The sequence below is a fragment of the Cygnus atratus genome, chromosome 1 (genome assembly GCF_013377495.2).
Source record: "Cygnus atratus isolate AKBS03 ecotype Queensland, Australia chromosome 1, CAtr_DNAZoo_HiC_assembly, whole genome shotgun sequence".
Taxonomy (NCBI): Eukaryota; Metazoa; Chordata; class Aves; order Anseriformes; family Anatidae; genus Cygnus; species Cygnus atratus.
In genome coordinates this window covers 43828377-43847407 of record NC_066362.1, presented here as the reverse complement: position 1 = coordinate 43847407, position 19031 = coordinate 43828377, and the positions used below count along the sequence as shown (strand labels likewise).

At 40.6% G+C, this 19031-nt stretch overlaps 1 protein-coding gene across 1 annotated transcript in view; it reads right to left on the bottom strand.

The window, feature by feature from the left end:
* The window catches only part of GUCY2C (guanylate cyclase 2C), a 44734-nt gene extending 27429 nt beyond the window's left edge, over window positions 1–17305 (bottom strand). Inside the window, 10 exon segments of the mRNA XM_035544312.1 lie at window positions 2493–2612; window positions 3044–3127; window positions 5192–5327; window positions 6516–6630; window positions 8508–8604; window positions 9435–9556; window positions 11578–11793; window positions 14595–14662; window positions 16063–16175; window positions 17095–17305. Of these exon segments, the coding sequence (XP_035400205.1) occupies window positions 2493–2612; window positions 3044–3127; window positions 5192–5327; window positions 6516–6630; window positions 8508–8604; window positions 9435–9556; window positions 11578–11793; window positions 14595–14662; window positions 16063–16175; window positions 17095–17305 (1282 nt within the window).
* Between the last annotated feature and the right edge of the window lie 1726 nt (window positions 17306–19031).

Below are 19031 nucleotides of genomic sequence, written 5' to 3'. Positions count from 1 at the left end.
ATTCAGTTTAGGAACTCCTCTGGATTTTGGACCCAGCTTTCTGTCTTTTTTTTCCGTGCCTCACATCTCCCCACCTTCCATGCATTCATGACAGCATCAGTCTCAGGGTCTTTAAGTAACTGTTAATACTAGTCTCACGTTCTCCTTTGAAAACTGTCTGCACTACCATTCTCTCTCACCAGGAAAGGATATCGCCACCTCCATAAAATGACATATACAGGAGAACTTTTGAAGCAACTTCTTAACAATTCTCTGAGACTTAAGCCTTATAAATAGGGGTTTATAGTTCCAAAATCATCAGGCTGATTTTTTGTTAAGGAAGCCCTGTGGGACCGCATTTTCCTGTTCCTGATACTCTGCTCCCACCTCCTGGCTGCTGGTGTTACAACTTGCAAAAGCATCCCGCATCACAGAACAGCTGTTTTTAGGTCGTCTGGAACCAAAAACGTTTGTGTGGTGAAGGCAGACCTTATCCGTGCTTAGAGCGAGGGTTAAAAGTTTCTGAATAATGGCAATATGTGGATGAAATCCCTAATGTTACAGGATGCCAGGAGGGAGGAGGGTAGCAGAACTGGGTCAGCTGTTCCCAATTACAGATTAGGAAGGAGCAGGGCTTTGTTTGCTGTATTTACTCACCTCCCTAGAGGAAAAATACATATTTTTGGTTGGAAAGTTTTGACTGGCAAGGCATAGTGATTACTTAAATTTTGGCTGTAAAAAGTTGCCTTTTGGGGGGATGTATTTATTTAGAATCACACTGAGGAATGCTTATTTTTAAAAATGAGAAAACAAAATAATCAAGTGCCTGTGGGAGGCGGTTTTGCTTTGGTTTTGTATAGCCTGGCCACAAAGTCAGGCCTTCATTAAGCTTTGAATATTAAGCTATCAGTCTGTAGACACAAACTTTCTGCAATTGCCAAACACTTTTCTTTTGCCCTTGTGCAGCAGCTTCAAACAAGGACATACTCAAGGGAATGTATCAAAGATACGGAGGTCCTCTGATAACACAGTACATGTGGGGCCCAAGGGATGGATGAGAATGGGACTAGAGCAACACTGAGAAGGCTGGGGCCTGCCAGCACGGTGCAGGGAGCTGGTGCAGGGAGACCCTGGGCGTATGCATGCAGGTTGCTGTCTGCACAGCCAGTCCTTGCCGTCAAACCAAGGAAGACCAAAGGGGTGACCAGAATTGAAAGGTGAGAGCTCTGCTCATCCCAGAGCTGCCTAACCCAGGTCTTGTCAGTGCTGCTGAATCCTCTGTTTCTTTCCTGTGGCTGCTGCCTGCTCCTGGCAGCTCCCATGGGTCCCCACAACGAACTGCTGCTCCTGCTTCTTGTAGGAGAGGCAAACCCTAATCTGAAACCATCTGATTTACTTTACTGAGGAATAAAGTGCACACCTCAGTGTGAATGACTTCTAGTTAGCAGAGAGTGCTAGTTCCTCCACTTACCAGTTTGTGTTATAAGATTACCTAACGGAGGTAAGCAGCACAACAAACTAACGGAGGCCTTAGGCAAGCACCGTGGTACCTTTGGACGCTCACTGGTGGGAATGACTCAGGTAAACACTCTAACCCTTGCAACCACTGGCACTGCAGTAATTTTTATCCTGCATATCATACCTCGAGGAATATGCCTTTCTGTTGCCAATCACCATGTGGCAGGAGTCCAAACAGAGAAACAATCCCACTTGGCTCTGATTAACAGGGCTGCACTCTGCTATGCTGAATAACAAGGGGGTTCAATTGTTCTATCCAGGAGTCACCAAAAACTCAAAAGAAAAGCAGGTGGTGATTTCTGGGATTTCAGACTCAATGTATGGGTGAAGATCAAGCAATAACCTAGTTTCCCATTTTCTTTCTGCGAGGAGCCAGCTCTTCTAAGAGACATCTCCAGATAATGAGAGAATAGAGCCAAGCTGTGAATGGGAAAAGAGCTGATTCCCACGCCCTTCCCTCCTCCCCATCTCTGGTACTGGGTTGTCTGATAGGAACAGGCTCGCAGCGGGAAATTGTGGAAAGGAAAAAGCAAAAACTCCCTGAATCTGCACAGTGCTATGTCCTTTCTACAGCTCTCTACAAGGAGGATAAAGGGGCAAGCAGAAGCCACCATGCTGCACTAGGGATATAGAAATGCAGAATCAGATAACTCATGATAACCTTAACCCTACTGTTCTTCCTGAGCAGTCCTTCAAGCAATTTGCACCACCACGATCTTCTAATGAAGCATTTATAAGACAAGCTGACCTCTTCTCAAACATGTCACAGCACTCCCCACAGTCATTGGTACTGTGTGGAGTCTTTGAGAGACTTGTTAGTGCCTAAACAGAAGTGCAGGTTTAGAGATGGACTGGGTGCAGAGACCATGAGGCAGGAGAAGGAAAGGTGCTGGTCTGGTCTGTTGCTAGCTCCTGACTCCCTGGCTGGGGGCAACTGGATCTTAGGACTGTGGGACCTTACTTGGAAGACAAGGTAGGTTTAACAGGTATCTCACCAGTGCTTGGAATATCACTAGGCAGCCTGTGGTTCCTCCAGATGAAATCCGGACTGGCAGTTTCCACACGTGTCTCATTCTTGTGAGTGTCGAAATAAAGAAGAACTCTGAACTGTGGGTGTAGGAGTGAAGAAATGCAGTCAGCAGTAGTGCTCTCCCTTGTTTGTCCCTTGCTTCAAACTACTTTTAATAAATGTATTGCCCAAACTTCAATAGAGTAATTCTTGCTCTTTCTGCTACAGTGGTGTGTTCTTCAACTTAGCCATGTATTTGGCTTCCATATTCCTTCTCATTACTTTCTTTTCCTTTAAAAGGAATGCATCAACCTCACAAAATACTAGCTGCACTTCACTTACTGAATCACTGGATGACGTCAACGCTGTCAATCTCCAGCACTCCTCTCATGACCCTCTCCCAGCACGCCCAGCATGCCTTGGCATGCCACCACTTCTGGTGTGGTTATTTTCATCATCCTTATGCAACAGTGCAGGGCATTTTGTTTCTTCTTTCATATACAAGGTGGAACAGTTACTCCCTGGACATACGTACCTCATTTGTAGACTGTGATGTGTACAGCAGGGTCAAATTGGTATCAATATCTCCAAATGTATCTAGAGTCACAGGACCCTGTGCACCTGTGGACACAAGGAATTAATCAAGAAGGCTTGTGTTCTCAGAAACACAAACATGTGGCAGGAAGAATGGGATAAATAAAAGGATTTCTGATGCCCATGATCTTTCTCTTCTTCATCTACATGCTAGAGCACATACCAGCTTAGCGTGGCACTGCTTCTCCCTTAATAGCATGCCACATTTTCTCTACAAAATCCAGTAACTGGTGTTGAACTGACTGCACTGAAGAGGAAAGTCTCCCTCTAGCCATAGAAAAGATATATTTGTCAGGTTTCTTCAGCATACCAAGAATGGCAGAGTAACCTCCCTTGAAAGGACAATTTTATAGGTGAGAAGGGAAATAGGCTGTTTCCCTCTGCAGTTTGAGTCTATCAGCAAGAAAGGAAATGTAGAGGTACTTTCATTCCTCTTACTCTTTTGAGAGCTACCTGCTAGGCTCTAGCAAAATTATTTTAACCAGGTTCTTTTTCCCTTTAACCTCTTTCCTCCTAATGTCAGCAAATGTGCACATGTGCACATTCAGAAATTGCCTGTGTAGCACATTCCAAGGATTTTGGTGTGGAACCTTCTAAGTCCCTCAGCATTGGCTTGACTTTGTTCTCATGAAGCCAGGCATTTCAACAAGTGCACAAGTCATGCCAGTACCCACCACTTGAAAGTCTCCTTGGGAATGACCCCTTTTCACCTTGAAAATTCGTGCTATTTTTTTCATGGTTGACCTTCTGCGCATAAAAATAATTATGGCATGAACTCTATATTCTGCCAACCCCCATATAAGGAATAGTGGAGGTGATTCAACACCTTTCACTTTTAGGATTTTTTTTATACTAAACCTATAACTGATATGTGTCATTACAGTGCAAGACTAATTTGAGATAAGGAAAAAGGTCTGTGAAACTTACCTTTCAAACTTAGAATGAAACTGAAAAGATGACTTCACTGATATTCAAAAAAGGGTGCAGACTCCATAATAGCATAAGTAAACTATTTTTTTTTTTGCTGGTTTTGGGATACCATAGTTAAAGAAAAGATATGCCCAAAATCTGTTAGGAAAAACTGGGAAACTTCTATATATATGTTCTCTGAAACGAGGTGGGACATATACAAAGGTTTGAGTAGTCATTTTTGTACAGATCTCTGACGTGAACTGACAGCTGGGACTTTTAAGCCTATGGCCTACAAAAGCCCTCTGGTGCTAGACAACTTGTAAGAACAAGAACGTTGACTAAGAACCAATGCATTGCCAGCTGGCTTACGTTTTCATCGCAGGCACCCAGGCCTACAATGGCTTTGTGAACTGGGAAAAGGTTGAAACTAATAGGTAAAGCTTTGCTAAGTGGACTTCAGAGTTGTTTGAACATCAATCATATTTCATAAGTACTGGCCTCAAGTCAAGACTAGATCTTTGGTACAAAGCTTAGAAATGACACTGCCTCAATTTGACAACCCACGGAGAGCTGAAAATGAGACCTGATTGCCAGGCTGTCTGTGGAGAAAGCATAGACTCTGAAACCCACCTACACACTTCACTCTTCCAGCTGCCTTTTCATTTTCCAAATAGTCTCCCTACAGAGAGTTCAGTTCTTTGTCAAAGGAATGACACCAGATTCAGGCCTCGTCCCTGTCTTCAAACTCTGCTGTCCAGGAAATTCTGTCTCTCCTACTTCTCCCACCTCTTCTTAGACAACAATATTCTTTAATGTTCTTTGTACTTCAGATCAGCATGAAAAGGCCATGGCCCAGAAAAGTCTGGTCCTCAAATCAGCTGTTGCTAATTGTAATGTTACACATTTTTATCATTTCGACTTTCTGCTTCTTGTATGTTGCATGCACTGAGGTAATTCTGCACATGACTGCTATGTAGAACTTTTGTTAATACTGAAGATAACATACTTGAAAAAAACGATAAAAAAAAAAAGAAGAAAGAAAAATAAGAGTGGGAATAAAATTCACTGAAGGGCTTGGACTTTTTTAAAATAGCAGGGGCTTATCCTAAGAGTGCTTAAAAACAAATTTCTTTCCTTTCTTCAATTTAGTGAACCTTGCTCATGACTGGTCATTTTTACCTTCAAATGTGATATTTCGGAATTCATTGATGAGACTGAGAGGTAACACAGGTCTCTGAGAGAAGATAAATTTCTTCAGAATATGTCCAAAGAGCAAGACTGCATTGTAATAGCCAATAACAAAGTCATCTTCCATCTAGAAGAGAAGAAAAAGAACAATGACAATTTGAGAGCTCATATTTCTATCTTAAAGCTACAATATCTTTGTTGATCTCCATTTGGCAAGAACTCCAGCATGGAAGGCCAGAATATGAATGATGGGCAATGCCATATCAGCGTTGTCTCTTAGAAGAATAAAGGTGTACACAATATATTTTTGGTGTATGAAGACAGGCAGTTGGGGGAAAATTTATGAGGCCCACGTAAAGCATTGGCATGCTGACCCTTGAGCAAAGGATTCAAGAAATACTACACTGTGGGTTCTGGGCAGGTGTGCTCAGCAGGACCCAAAGCCTCTGGCTTTGCATTAGACTTCCTGTGCAGATAATCTGGTGTGATGCCAGTGAGTCTGGGCTTTCAGCTCAGGGGCAAGGAGCTGTGCCAGAATTTCCAGCTGCCTGCCACAGAGCTGGTACCAAAAAAAATTTTTGAGCCCAGGCTGGGAGATCTGGAGACCCTGTAAATCCAGCCAGAAGCTTTAGGGTCTCTGCTGGAGAGCTGGAATTCAAAGCCACAAATCCTGGGAGGAACTCTCACACAGAGTCTGGTTCCTGGGCAAACTGCAGGAATATCAGTTTCAATGAACAGATACCGGGTTTGGATAGTTTCTGCTTTTCAGGAAATAAAAAAATAGAAATAAAAATAATTTTTAAAAAGTATTTCCTAAAGAAAAAAAACACACTGTTTTCTGAGAATTTGAAAAATTAGAATGTCCCTGGACAGAAGCAGTAATAGTTGCCACCACTTAGGTATATCTGCAGACAAAAATCTGATCTTTCCATGCTCACATCCTTATTACAGCTATAGATCTTCCTTCAGTGATGTTTTCCAGTTACATAAGATTGTCAGTCACCCAGAAGTGGAGTCAGAAAGTTATGTGCCTACAAGTCTCCCCCAAGTCCCATGAACATGACACTTGCAGAACACATGAAAAGCTTGACTAGAACTTCACAAAACAGGAATATGAGATCCTGAATATTTGCCTTATGATGTTGTATTTTTATATAATTGCAGCAGAATGAAATGTCATTCTGCGTGAATGTAATAAAATATCAGCAAAAACCACGATGAGGGATGGTTACAGCTACATTTTCCGTTTTCATTTCCTAGTGCATGAACATGAATGAACTGAAGGCAATAATCAGATATAAAATAGTGTGGTTACCAGGCTGGTGTCCACCATCTTTGCAGTACTTAAGCTGTGATTAGCTGGTGGCAGAGTCAGGACAAGTACATTCTGCATGTAACGGGCTGAAGTGTTGTTTCTGAAGTATGTGTTCCTGCAAAGCAAAGTGCAAAACCCCATGAGCCAGCAATATGGGCAGTGGTAACCATGACAGAATCATTCTACTTTCCCCTTTAAACTACTGTTTAAAACAGTAGTTACATAAATAAAATTTCATCATAGACAGAACCCTTCACATTGTTCATTCCCTCGTGCCAGCTTCTGTGCTTACCTACATTAAAAGGTAATATCAAAGAGATCTGGCAATCTGAAACACTGAGCCTGCAGTGAATTATTGTTATTACTGTAACTGGTTTCTGTCCTGTTTATTTATTATCTGACCTCTTCTGCATACTTTTACATGTTCCTCTAATTTTGATATTTCCTGCTAGAATTGATCACAGCAGGAGTTGCACTAAAAACATTTAATAGGAGGGCATAAAACAACTAGAAAGATGCAGAGGGCAGCTTATTGATTTGTTTAATTCAGTGAGATAGGAAAATTGGGGGAAACTATGTGAATTTGAAAACTGTGCTAGAACAAGCAGGAAAGGTTGTAGCTTTCAGGTGTCTTTGGTTTCATTATCCTGACAGGACATCTGAAGTGCTTCCCAGACTGGCAACCACTGGATTCATGTATTACAGAGGAATTTAGCAATGCATATTAGTGTCAAGTGGCAGCATCTGTCACTTCTATAGCTAGACTGATTAAAAACTCACTGTGTGTGAGCATTCTCTAATTATTCATGCTTGAGTATCCTTTTATTTATTTCAGTAAGTACAGTATTAAGAGCTTTTGGAGACCACAGGCTCCACTCCTTAGCCATCCAGTGAGATCCTGACTACACAACCCTGTCCCTGCCTTTCTCTGAATCTTATGACTTTTACAAATCCTGGATAATTTCAAAGTGCTTTTCATTCAGTTTTGGACTGAACTAACCAGATGGAAAGGAACCTTCATTAGAGTACACCAGACTGGATAATTCTGCAGCATCCCACCTCCCTGAGGGAGGCTTAAACATTGTGTGTGTTCTGGTTGCAACAGGACTCAGATCTGACAAACATTTAAATTCATCACTTCGTCTGAGGGTCTTGACACCTGTGGAAACATAGGACCTTGCCAACTGTCTTCTATGGCTCAAGCCTGGATCTAACATATGTCTGCATTTTGTTTCTGTTTTACAGAGATGAACATGGTTTGAGATATTCAGGAAAACCAGAGGGACATGTAGCAAATTTAAGGAGGGCAGCACATAAGATGATCTGAGGCATCTGGGCATACCAGAGGACAAATGTAACATCAGAAAAATCTGGGCATGGTTTTGGACTAGGTCAACTAGCTTTCTCCCAGACCATGAATTCCCGAGGTAATTAGTAATAGAAAGATTAAATTGAACAACAGAATAATTAGGCTGAATACTAAGGGACATCTCTGAAAAGTTAGAGTTATGTAGTTATAAAGATGTTGCTCATTGGAAGATACAACTGTACCACCCTTTTAAGTCATTTAAAAAGGAGTAAGTAGATGCTAGAAAAATATACTATAAGTCACATTTACATTATTGTCTGGTTGGATAGATTTTATGAAAAATTTACAATCTTCATGTGAACAGCTCATGACCATTCCAACTTTGGACTCTGTGATTCTCTCACAGCTTCCTGCACTGAGTCTATAGGTTGAAGTTAACCCTACTTGTTCTGGTCACTGCCTTAGAAAAATCTCACATGAACTAAATGGGATGTTGTAGAGGATGTGCCACGATTTAAACATGAAACAACTTAGATAAAGGGCAAGATGAGAGGAAAGGCAACAATGGAAAATATTTTGTGGTAGCATTTCTTCAACAAAACAGTTCCACACAGAATATTTCCATTATCTCTACCCTTCAGCAAAGTGCAGAGAAAAGAAGAAAAGCAAAAGTGATACTTTACTTGAAGAGATCTATCAGGATTATAATGATGTCCTTATCCACGGTCTCTGTCCCTAGGTCTCTGCTGATGTCGGCTGGAGTACCACACATGATGATCACTACAGATTGAGCAAAAATGGAGAGAGACTGGTGAAAGATACAGATTAGAAGAGGACATTCACCTGTTCCCTGGTGCCTGAGTGGCAGGCAGTGTAGCAGTGCTGGGCTAAGGCACATTACCTGCGCTGGGCTGGGACCGTCTGTAGTAAGATGGGGATATTTGAGGGAAAGTCAAGTGGTAGAAGGTGCCCCAACACCTGGTCTATTTTACGTCTGATTGTACCAGAGCACCATTATCTCACTCAAATAAGCAGTAGCAGTTCTGATGTAGTACAGGCTACTGAATATGAAATTTTCTAAGTCAAATGGCATTCAGGTAATAGTTTGATTGGTTTACTTATCGCTCTTGTACTCACTTGGCCTGCTGATGCCTGGTGCTTAGTCTTAGTAGAAGATGAGGTATTACTCATCTGTTTTTCTAGTTTAGATGGATCACTTCCAGAAGAAGTGCCCCTTGATGGCACAAGCAAGGCCCAGATATGTATCAGAGCTGCAAACACAGGAATGGTAGAGAACTAAGCATTCTTGTAATATCTAAGGCCTTGCTTAGGAGGAGTTGTGATTCCTGGATTTCTGAATCTTTCACAAAACAGAGCACGTAGGAAGACAACATCATACCTAGGTGGGATAATTCATCCCAGAAGGCCTCTGGGATAGGGAGAGAATTTGTGCCATCTTACATTTGCACCCACGTGACACAGTATGTGTGTGCTTCTCTGTGGAAAGACCATCCTTAAAACGTAACTAAGAGGTCAGTCTGATTTCCAGGGAAAAGAAAATTGCCTGCAGGGGAGAGTGCACCCTCACACTCTCACACACACCCCCTTACCATTGCTTTTGCGATCTGGATCTTTCACAACTTTTTTCAGCTGCTCTGGTGTCCTCAATATGTCCTTGAACTTCAGTTTTTCAGAGAAGTGTGTGATTCCAGCGTCTAGTGCATTCATGTACCTGATAGAATGCAGGGAGCACAGATATTGTCAGAAAATGGCCAACTCCTAACATTTGCGTTATGCCTTTTCTCTTAAATAAGTCAAAATGCTAGACAGGCTGTTTACAGTACACGACTGTTTGTAAGGCAGAATGGAGCATTTTTATCTGCAACAATAACAGAGAAAATCCTGTTCTTGCTTCAACCTGTTGTGTCTGAGAAGAGATATTCTGTCTGAAATAAAGTTGATGCAGGGGGAAAAAAAGAAGAAATTTCTGTGTTTTCAAACTGTTTAACTTTTGATTTAGCAACACTGAGATCCCTGTCCTATAAACTACTACTATCTTTTGCTCCCCACTGTTTTCAGGAATAGAATCGTTAATCATTAATTTGTAGGAACATGTGGTTAGTTGAGACATGACTTGATTTTCCTGTCACTGTAGGCATTCATGTGCTTTTATACCCACAAGGGACAATTAGCCCATGCAGTATAATTTATGCTTTAGCAAAAATGGATTTTTTAAATTAGACAATCAAAAAAGCAAGCTGACAGTTTCTATTAAAGCAGAATTAGATGCATTTTACAGCTGTATTAAAATGCAAAAAAAAAAAAAGACAATAAAATGGGCAGAAATACAAAATTAATTTTAAAATTTTTGTTAATTCAACATTTAAGAAAAGAAGCTTGAAGATTTCTTAATTTATAACTAAGGTCATGAACAGAAGCATTAATGAAGACCAGGTAAGAAACACTTGGAAAATAACAACTTATATACATTAACTTGCCTGAAAACTATTAAACCTGTGGGACTAAAGGGATTTAGCTGAAGTATGTGTAGTATATTAGCAATTATAGCTACAAACATGGAGAAACAGGGATTGTGGTAGCAAATGAGAGAAGTACATTCATGTTTCAAAGTATCAAAGAGAAGTATTCATAGCAATTACATCAAATTATCAAGTTGCTGTCCATTAAAAATAAAAAAGAAGGAAACAATAAAAATTCCTAAATATTCACAAAATAGTGAATTGGGATCAGATTTTAGATCCCTTAATTCAGAAAAAAAATTAATAATATATGTATATATATTTTAATTCTCCATACAAGATACTCTGTAAGTAAGATATTTATCACTCTGAAGCCAATACATTTGTAAATTTTCCTTAAAAATCTGTAACTTCCTCAGGTTATGAATTGGAAATATAACAGCTATTTCCATGAATTCTTGTCAGCCTTCAAGCTACATTTATAAAATTGGTAGGAGAAGCAAGCAAGCTAAGTATAACATAGCTGATTTTAAAAAAATAAAATAAAAAAAATAATCAGAATTTTATGTCCTAAAATTGGAAAAATAATAATCCACATGAACTGAAAATCAAATAAGAGTCCATAAAGGCAGAGTAGTGATAAGTGTCAGTATATGAAAACATCTACTTGATTAAAATGACATTTGGTATCAGGCAAGAAGAAAACCCAGCATTCTCAAGAAACATCACAAGCTGATGTTTCAGGTCACAAAGGAAAATCTGTCTCCTTTGCTCCAAAACTGGTGAGAGCATAGCTTCAACTCTGCAGTTACCAGGGGTCGTGCTGTTCAAAGAAAGATACAGTTTGAACTTTGGAAATGTTTCAGAGAAACAATAGTGCTCACAGATTGAAGCAATTAATGTAGAGAAACATTACATTATAAGACCCCTGACCTAAAAAGGCATCTCTGGAGACCCTGATGGAGACTCTCACGTCACAATATTTACATAAAGAATGGGGTAAACATGTTTTTGCAGCAAGGACAACTTTGGGGCTACACTGTCCATAGGGAGAGAAAAGGTTTGAGAATACTTAAAAGTAGATAGAGTGCAACATTCGGACATGCAGTCAGCTCCACGATGTAATTCATCTTTCCCTTCTCTCATTCCCTGATATCAGTAAGGCACCTCTCAGCACATAGGACTTCAAGGACAGCCTGTAAGAACCATGCCTGAGGACAGAGATGGAATTTATCAAGTTAAAAGCTGGGACAGAGTTGGATCTGGATCTTACCAGAGACATTCCTCAGAGTTGTCATTCTGCTTGTAAATGTAGGTAGATTCCCAGGTGCTGGTTTTGAATGGCAGCTGGAATTCATTCCAAAAAGAATAGAAGAAGTCATTCACTTTCCTGGCTGGGGTCAAAAGGCGGGTTAGGTTTTCTTTGAAGTCACAGGACAGTCCAAAACTCCCTACAGAGATCAGAGGCAGGCTCAGTATTGTTTCAACTCTGAGGGGAGAGACAAGAGGACAGGTCTGAATGTATTGTTGTTGCATCAAGGCATCCGCCACATGATTTCTATCCCCAGCTCCCTCTCCTCTTGCATCCTGCATTAGCTTAACCTAAAACAGAAAGCTCCTAAAGAACACAAGCAGATTTCAAGGTATTGGCACTGCAGAGCCCTGTTGAATGGAACCATGCAGCTTCTCCCACTGTCCCTAATTCCCTGCACAGCACAGACGTTCCTCATCCAGCCCCTTTGGGTACCATGCACCATTTCAGCCCAAGGGCTATGATGGGACTCCAAGAGCTCAAGAACCTATCCAGTTTTGCTGCCAGGCTCATGTCAAGGATGAGGTGTTGTCTGTCTCAGGAGCTGGTTTGTAAGGGATATGTTTATTTTCAACAATCTACCCAACAGCTATGAGATCATCTATATGACATATTCTAAGGGCTAGGCTAGAAAAACAAAACACAAAAAGGGGGCATAGGAGTTATTTCAAGGAAAACTCCCCGCTTATTGTGTCACCCTGTTGATACAAGCTGTACCCTTTTAGCAGTTTCTCAAGTAATTTTTTTGCCAACCTACACGTGACAATCAAATCTTTGGTGCCTGTAGTCACACCTATAGACTGATCACAAAATGTATTTACAAATCTGAGCTGCATGCTCAGAAGTCCAAAAGTCTTGGTAATGTTGTGAAGTCAGTTTTGGATGAACAAGAGGATTTTGTTTCTTCTCTGATCTGTGATTGGTACCAAGTAGTTTTCTGCCCACCAATATAATTTTTAATATGGCATGGATTTTATCTCTTTATTGCTGTAATGCTGGAGGGTGAGGGCTTTGCTGCCATAAAAAGAACTTTACTCCTACAAATCAAAGGAAAAGTCTTTTATTTTCACTGTATTTTAGGAGTTGGAGAGCAGCAGCAGTCAAGGAGACCAAACAAGGCAGCCCTCTGCTAGCAGCGAATATGTAAAACACTGGTATTTTTTGTCCAGACAGACAAACATTTGGATAAAAGTATTTTCCTAGATGCTGCAATCTTATCAGACTAAACTCAAAATATTCTCATTCCTTTATGTGAAGTGTTTTTTATGACAGGCAATATTGCCTGTGAAAAGCATCATCATTGTTGGCATTATTATGACAAAATTTTATTTTTCAGGTAAGGGCCACTTACTTAATAACAGGGCTTATAGTTGTTGCAACAGAAATGATAGACAATAATGCAGACATAAATGATGTAATAAGTAATGTCAGGGAGATTTCACTAATGAAATGGGCATTTTTCTGGCTGACTTAAAGTGCTGTAAAGTAAAACATTTGTTTTGATTTGCAAATCCATTGCACAGTGGGCAAAGCTGGCTGCCTTATTGTTAGTGCTCTTCACTACTTTGCATAAATTTCCACTACTCATACTTTTTACTGTATACTGGTTTAACTGTGCCAGAGTCCAAGAAAAAGACTTTGGCATTATTCTGGGCAGATCTATATCCAGCAGATTAAAATAAATAAATAAAAAAATAAAACACTTAAAGTTAGGAGGCACAATGAATAAAATGGGGCATGTTGCATAATATTTTATCATGGTCCTGTACATAAGAAAGACTTTATTATTTTGATTCTTCTATAAATCAATATCATGCTTTCACTGGAAATATTGACCTAACTTCTGGTCATCCCACCCAAGGAAAAGTATAAAGTTAAAAGCTGATAAAGCTTGAGGTAAAAGATTCCCAGTCTTGTGAGTATTTCTCAGTGAAACCAAAAGGCTACCAAAGTTTAAAGAGGGGAGAGTGGTTCACATGGGTAATGATATTGATTGGTACATTGTGACTGATGTTACACAGAATCACAGAATGTTAGGGATTGGAAGGGACCTTGAAAGATCATCTAGTCCAATCCCCCTGCTGGAGCAGGAACACCTAGATCAGGTCACACAGGAATGCCTCCAGGTGGGTTTTGAATGTCTCCAGAGGAGACTCCACAACCCCACTGGGCAACCTGTTCCAGTGTTCTGTCAGACATGACTTTTTTTTGTTTATTTGTTTTTTAAATTAATTATGCTAAGGCTACACAGATTCAGCTCATGATTTTCCTAATATGTGAAAATTAACATATTAACTTATAATATAATAACATTATATTAATATATAATATAATGTAATACAATATATACAGTATATGATACATATTTAATATATAATACACATATAATTGTTACATTATGTTATGTTATGTTATATGTTATATTATGTTATACAGAATCACACAGATCCATGTATAATACACTAGTAGAGAGACTAATTCTTCAGGAATGTTTTCTTAGACAAGAGTTAGGATGAAACTGACTGCTCCCTATCTAAACACTATTCACAGAAGATAGTTGGGGTTTTTGGACCTTCTCTTGACACATGAAACTCAAGCCCCTCTCTGCAACTGAAAACCCACCCAGACGGACTCCTGTTGCTGTAATGTCTATGTGCCTCAAGCTAACATCTCCCTTTCATGCTGCAGTTGTTGACAAGTTATATCCTTTGAGCCCTTTAATAATGAACCAACTGTCAGCAATTAGGAACATTTACCTTCTAGAAATGAGATTGCATCAACAGGCTCTGGGAAGGGATTTTCTTCTCCCTGCCAAACACAGTGGCTATGCATAACAGTCTTACTGCCTTGACTGTATATATCAAAGTATCTCACATATCCCAAACCCCAATGTCTCTGCTGTCTTGTGCACAAAATAAATTTGTTCAACAGTTGATAGCTTTCACATCACAGTACTGGAGAGAGGGGGTGCTACTTACGAGACCATTTGGTAGGTGGCATAAGTGCAAGCAGGTCCTATGACAGCACAGCCAAGAGTGCCATCATCCTGCAAGAGATCAGAAAAGGTCAGTAGTTGGGACAGTGTAGGGGAGTGGCAGAGAAGTGAATGGAAGATTGAAGAGAACTTTAAGATTTAAGGATTCCCAGAATTTACCCTGCAAAAGCAAGGACAGAGTAGGAAAGAAGACATAGGAAGGTAAAGAGAACAAACCTAGAATGAAGGAAGGAGGAGTCACAGAGAGCCAAGAAAAGACAGAGGACAGAATAGTGCCTGTGAAAGTATGACCTTCACTGAGAGAGAGAGAGCAAGTTAGGATTAAAATGTCATAATTGTTGCAAATGCGTATATGAAATTAGAGGCCAAGGCACTGCTTGCATTTGCAGCAGACAGAGGGATTGGAATTACATGATACTGTGAATCGGGGAAAAAAATAGTTTTATGTACATATGAAGCTTGTATAAAATATATATATATATATATACATATATATATATCTTTGAATAACCACTGAAATTAATGAGGCCTGACCAGTAGCTTTGTGTGTCATGAGGGACTTTGTCTTAGCAAAGTCTACAGCATGTGATTATATATTGTTAGATGTGAGAATTCATGTCAGATTGATAAAGCCTCACTGAGAGATGACAGTTATTTGACATGAGAAAATCCACTGAAACACAGTTTCTTGAATATCTTGTAAGACACCAGTTCTAACTGAAGCTTTTCCCACCGCTAGGGTATTCACACATTTTCTCCCAACCGATGTCTCTGATTTCTAGTGAGAAGCAAGCACGCAGTTCATCTTTGCCCTCTGGGCATAGTTACATATGTGTTTCATTGGTATTGGTGCCAGGCTAATAGTCCCTCTGCCTGCGTGCCCCAGCTGTCACACAGCTCTCTCCTTCATGCTGGCACAAGTATTTGTGTAACCTGATGGAGAACCACATCAGGGAACTAATCCAGTTGGAAATGGGCACCAAGTGTTCCACTTGGGCAGTTTGAGTGTTTGGATTGTGTTTTTTTGTTGTTGCTGTTGTTGTTTGTTTGTTTGTTTGTTTTTTAATCGATTACTTTGGTTAAGTGGCCCCACAAAGAGCTGTGCAGATACAATGGCGGTGACAACTTAAGTATGGAAAAAGTAGCTTGAAGCACGTGGCTGCTCTATCTGGCACTGCCACCAAATGTCTAATAACAGCCTCTGGGAGGCATTAATAGGGTCTCTCTCTGTATTTGATTGCTTGTCTTCACAAAATCTACCGGAATATCTTTGAAAACTTTGCCTGTCAAGTTTGTCTGAAATTGAACAACAGGTTCCAAAGTTAACATGGAAAGACAGACATACAAGCACAGATGCATACATACTTATGCATACATGCAGACACACATAAACGCAGAAAGACAAAGTCTTATCTTCTTAGGAAATCAACCTAGAGAAGCCTGATACTCACATAGATTTGCTTGATGAGTTCCACACCTTCACAGGTGCTGGTGCGACAGCCTTGTGAGACATATAGCGATGATTTAAAGTGGTGGAAGGTGGCATTGACAGTAACATTTTCTCCTGAAATGCAATGTAAAAGTGAAGAGCTTCAAGAGCTGGAGATAACCACTAAAAATGGTATCCTTCTTGTGACATGTCTGTGTAGTCTAATGCTAGGATGACTTCTATTCCAAAAAGCTACCAGAAAGCCCACCTACCTGACTCCCATTACTTAGGATGAGATAAAGAGTTTGCTCCAGCACTGACTGCCGGTTGTTAGTACTTTCAGTACACACTGTTTTTAGTGTTGGCCATTATTAGAGATATCACTTTCCGATAAAACTGGACAAAACGTCTGCAGCTAGGGGACAGAAAGGGAATCATTTATTTGGAACCTCTTTGTCCTGAGATATTCTGGAGATTGACAGTAGGTTGGTGATGCTGAAAGGAGAGGTAAGGTATCAAACGAATAAAAGATCATCTGCAGTGACTCTAAATGAGGGAGAAATATATGGGTGGCAGACTCTTCACAATTTTAGACATAATGTGATCAACGTATGGGGTCAAGGGATTAAATTCTTCTCTGAGTCTACAGGCTAATCTGGCCAAGAGAGAAAAGGATCTCAGTTTTCATGTCATAATCAAGCAATTATGAAATAGGATGAATAAGTGCTAGATGTTGAAGCAAGGGCATCTAAGTTATTGCACTGGATGGATCTCTGGTCTTGTCTGATCCATGTCAGCAATTCCCATGTTCCCAATCCCTACTGAAAAGCATGCAGAAAAAGTCTGCCCAGCTACCATAAAAGCAAATATAGTTCTGCCTATCTGTAGAGAGCTTCTTTTTTTACAGACGGAGGCCATTATTTCTATAAGATCTACATACTGTGAATGGAGAACCAAGGAGCCTGTCTGAGAAGCAGTTTGCATAGAAAGCTATGGCAAAAAGTCTAAGAAGAAATCATAGTGGAAAAGAGATTACCCATACCCATTGCCTTACCTGTCATCTGCAATTCTTCTTGTACTGTTGTCAAGGCTTCCTCCACAGCTGATGTCAAATTTTCAGCAGATGATGGGAAGTCCGAGTCAGCCATGAGCATCACATTGATCACATAATTCTTGTTGCTACACCTATTTGAACCAACTTGCTTCAGCAGGTGAAATGAGAGAAATAAAGGCCAAAGGGCCAGACCCCAAATCCGTTGCTTCATTATTGCTCAGTTTAGACCCATTGTGAGTGTTCTCTCTCTTCTTTTTCTCTTCCAACCCTCTTTCTTCCAGATACTCTACATCGATGTTGTTTCTGGCTATGACAGAAAAAGATTTCCACACTGTAGATTCAAGGACAGGCTGTACTATCCTTCTCAGGCACTTCCCCGTCTCCTTCTCTTCCTTCACTTCTTGCCCATCCCTCCGGTGTCCTAGGTGGCACTTCTGTTTGCGAAAAAATAACAAGAGCAGAACTCAGGGAAGGAGAGAGGCTAAAGGTTGCTGTGAATGTTTGCTCATGGAAAGGCTGAAGCTGTAAAACTGAAGCATTACTCGAAACCTTGCCTGATAAGGGCACTAAATTTTCATCACAGTGATGAGCTGAAAGAAGGAAGGGGAGGGGAAAAATGGACCGTAAAAAAAAAAAAAAAAAAAAAGACTCTTTAAATAGAAATAGAATAAATAAAATAGAAGGTACATTAAAGCCTAGAAGAAAACGGTTGCTTACTACATGTTTGCATTGTTCTACATCTCTCATTATATTGCCGTAACATCTTTGCTGGCTTGGCTCATAAATCAAGGGTATATTTTGTTCTGTGATAAGCTATCAATTCATTCCTTTAGCTTTTACCATCACAGTACCTTTCTTGTGCAAGGCAAAAATGTCTGCCTTGCAGTCCTCAAGAGTGAAGCCTTCATTTCTATTTACAGAATAGACTCAGCACAAAGCTTGTCCACTAGTACTTACCTAGCATCGCACACCAGAGTGTCCCAGATCTGCCCCTGATACATTGCTCCCAGGCAGCACAGACCCATCTCAGACTGGCAGGACCAAAATCCAAATTGCAAATGGCATCATTAAAAGGCACCTACTAAAGGACACTGGGGTATTTTTCTTAAGCTTTCATGAGCATTTTTCCTGAGAATAGTCTCAGGGAAGGCAGGTAGAATGAAGGGGAGCCAAAAAACAAAACAAAACAAAACAAAACAAAAAAACACACAAAAAAACAAGCCTTACAGATAAGTCTGGGCACAAATGAGATGTGCAAGAGAAAAGGAACCAACAGGCAAATTTAAATAAAGTACTAAGTGTGATCAGTCTGAACTTGGGGTGTTTGTGCACAACTACAGCAGCTTCTGTTTTTCTACTGAAATCTGAGGCTGTCAGAGAATACATCCATTTATTTTTATTACTTTCATGAGATAATTTTAAAACAAAATAGGAAAATAATCACCAATGGTGTAAGTAGCAGGGCTTTTGGTGCAATTCTATGCCGGATATATCCTGGAAACACAACACGGCACAGAGAAAGCAGTCTAGGAGGTTTCTGGAGAGCGTGGGAGATAGCTTCCTGACGCAGCTGGTCAGTGAACCTACCAGGGGTGGTGCCCCGCTAGACCTTCTCTTCACAAACAGAGAAGGACTGGTGGGAGATGTGGTGGTCGGAAACTGTCTTGGACAGAGTGACCACGAAATGGTAGAGTTCTCTATTCTTGGTGAGGCCAGGAAGGGGACCAGTAAAACTGCTGTATTGGACTTCCGGAGGGCTGACTTTGAGCTGCTCAGGACGCTGGTTGGCCGAGTCCCTTGGGAGGCGGTTCTGAAGGGCAGAGGAGTCCAGGAAGGCTGGGCGCTCCTCAAGAAGGAAATCTTAACGGCACAGGAGCGGTCCGTCCCCACGTGCCCAAAGACGAGCTGGCGTGGAAGAAGACCGGCCTGGCTCAACA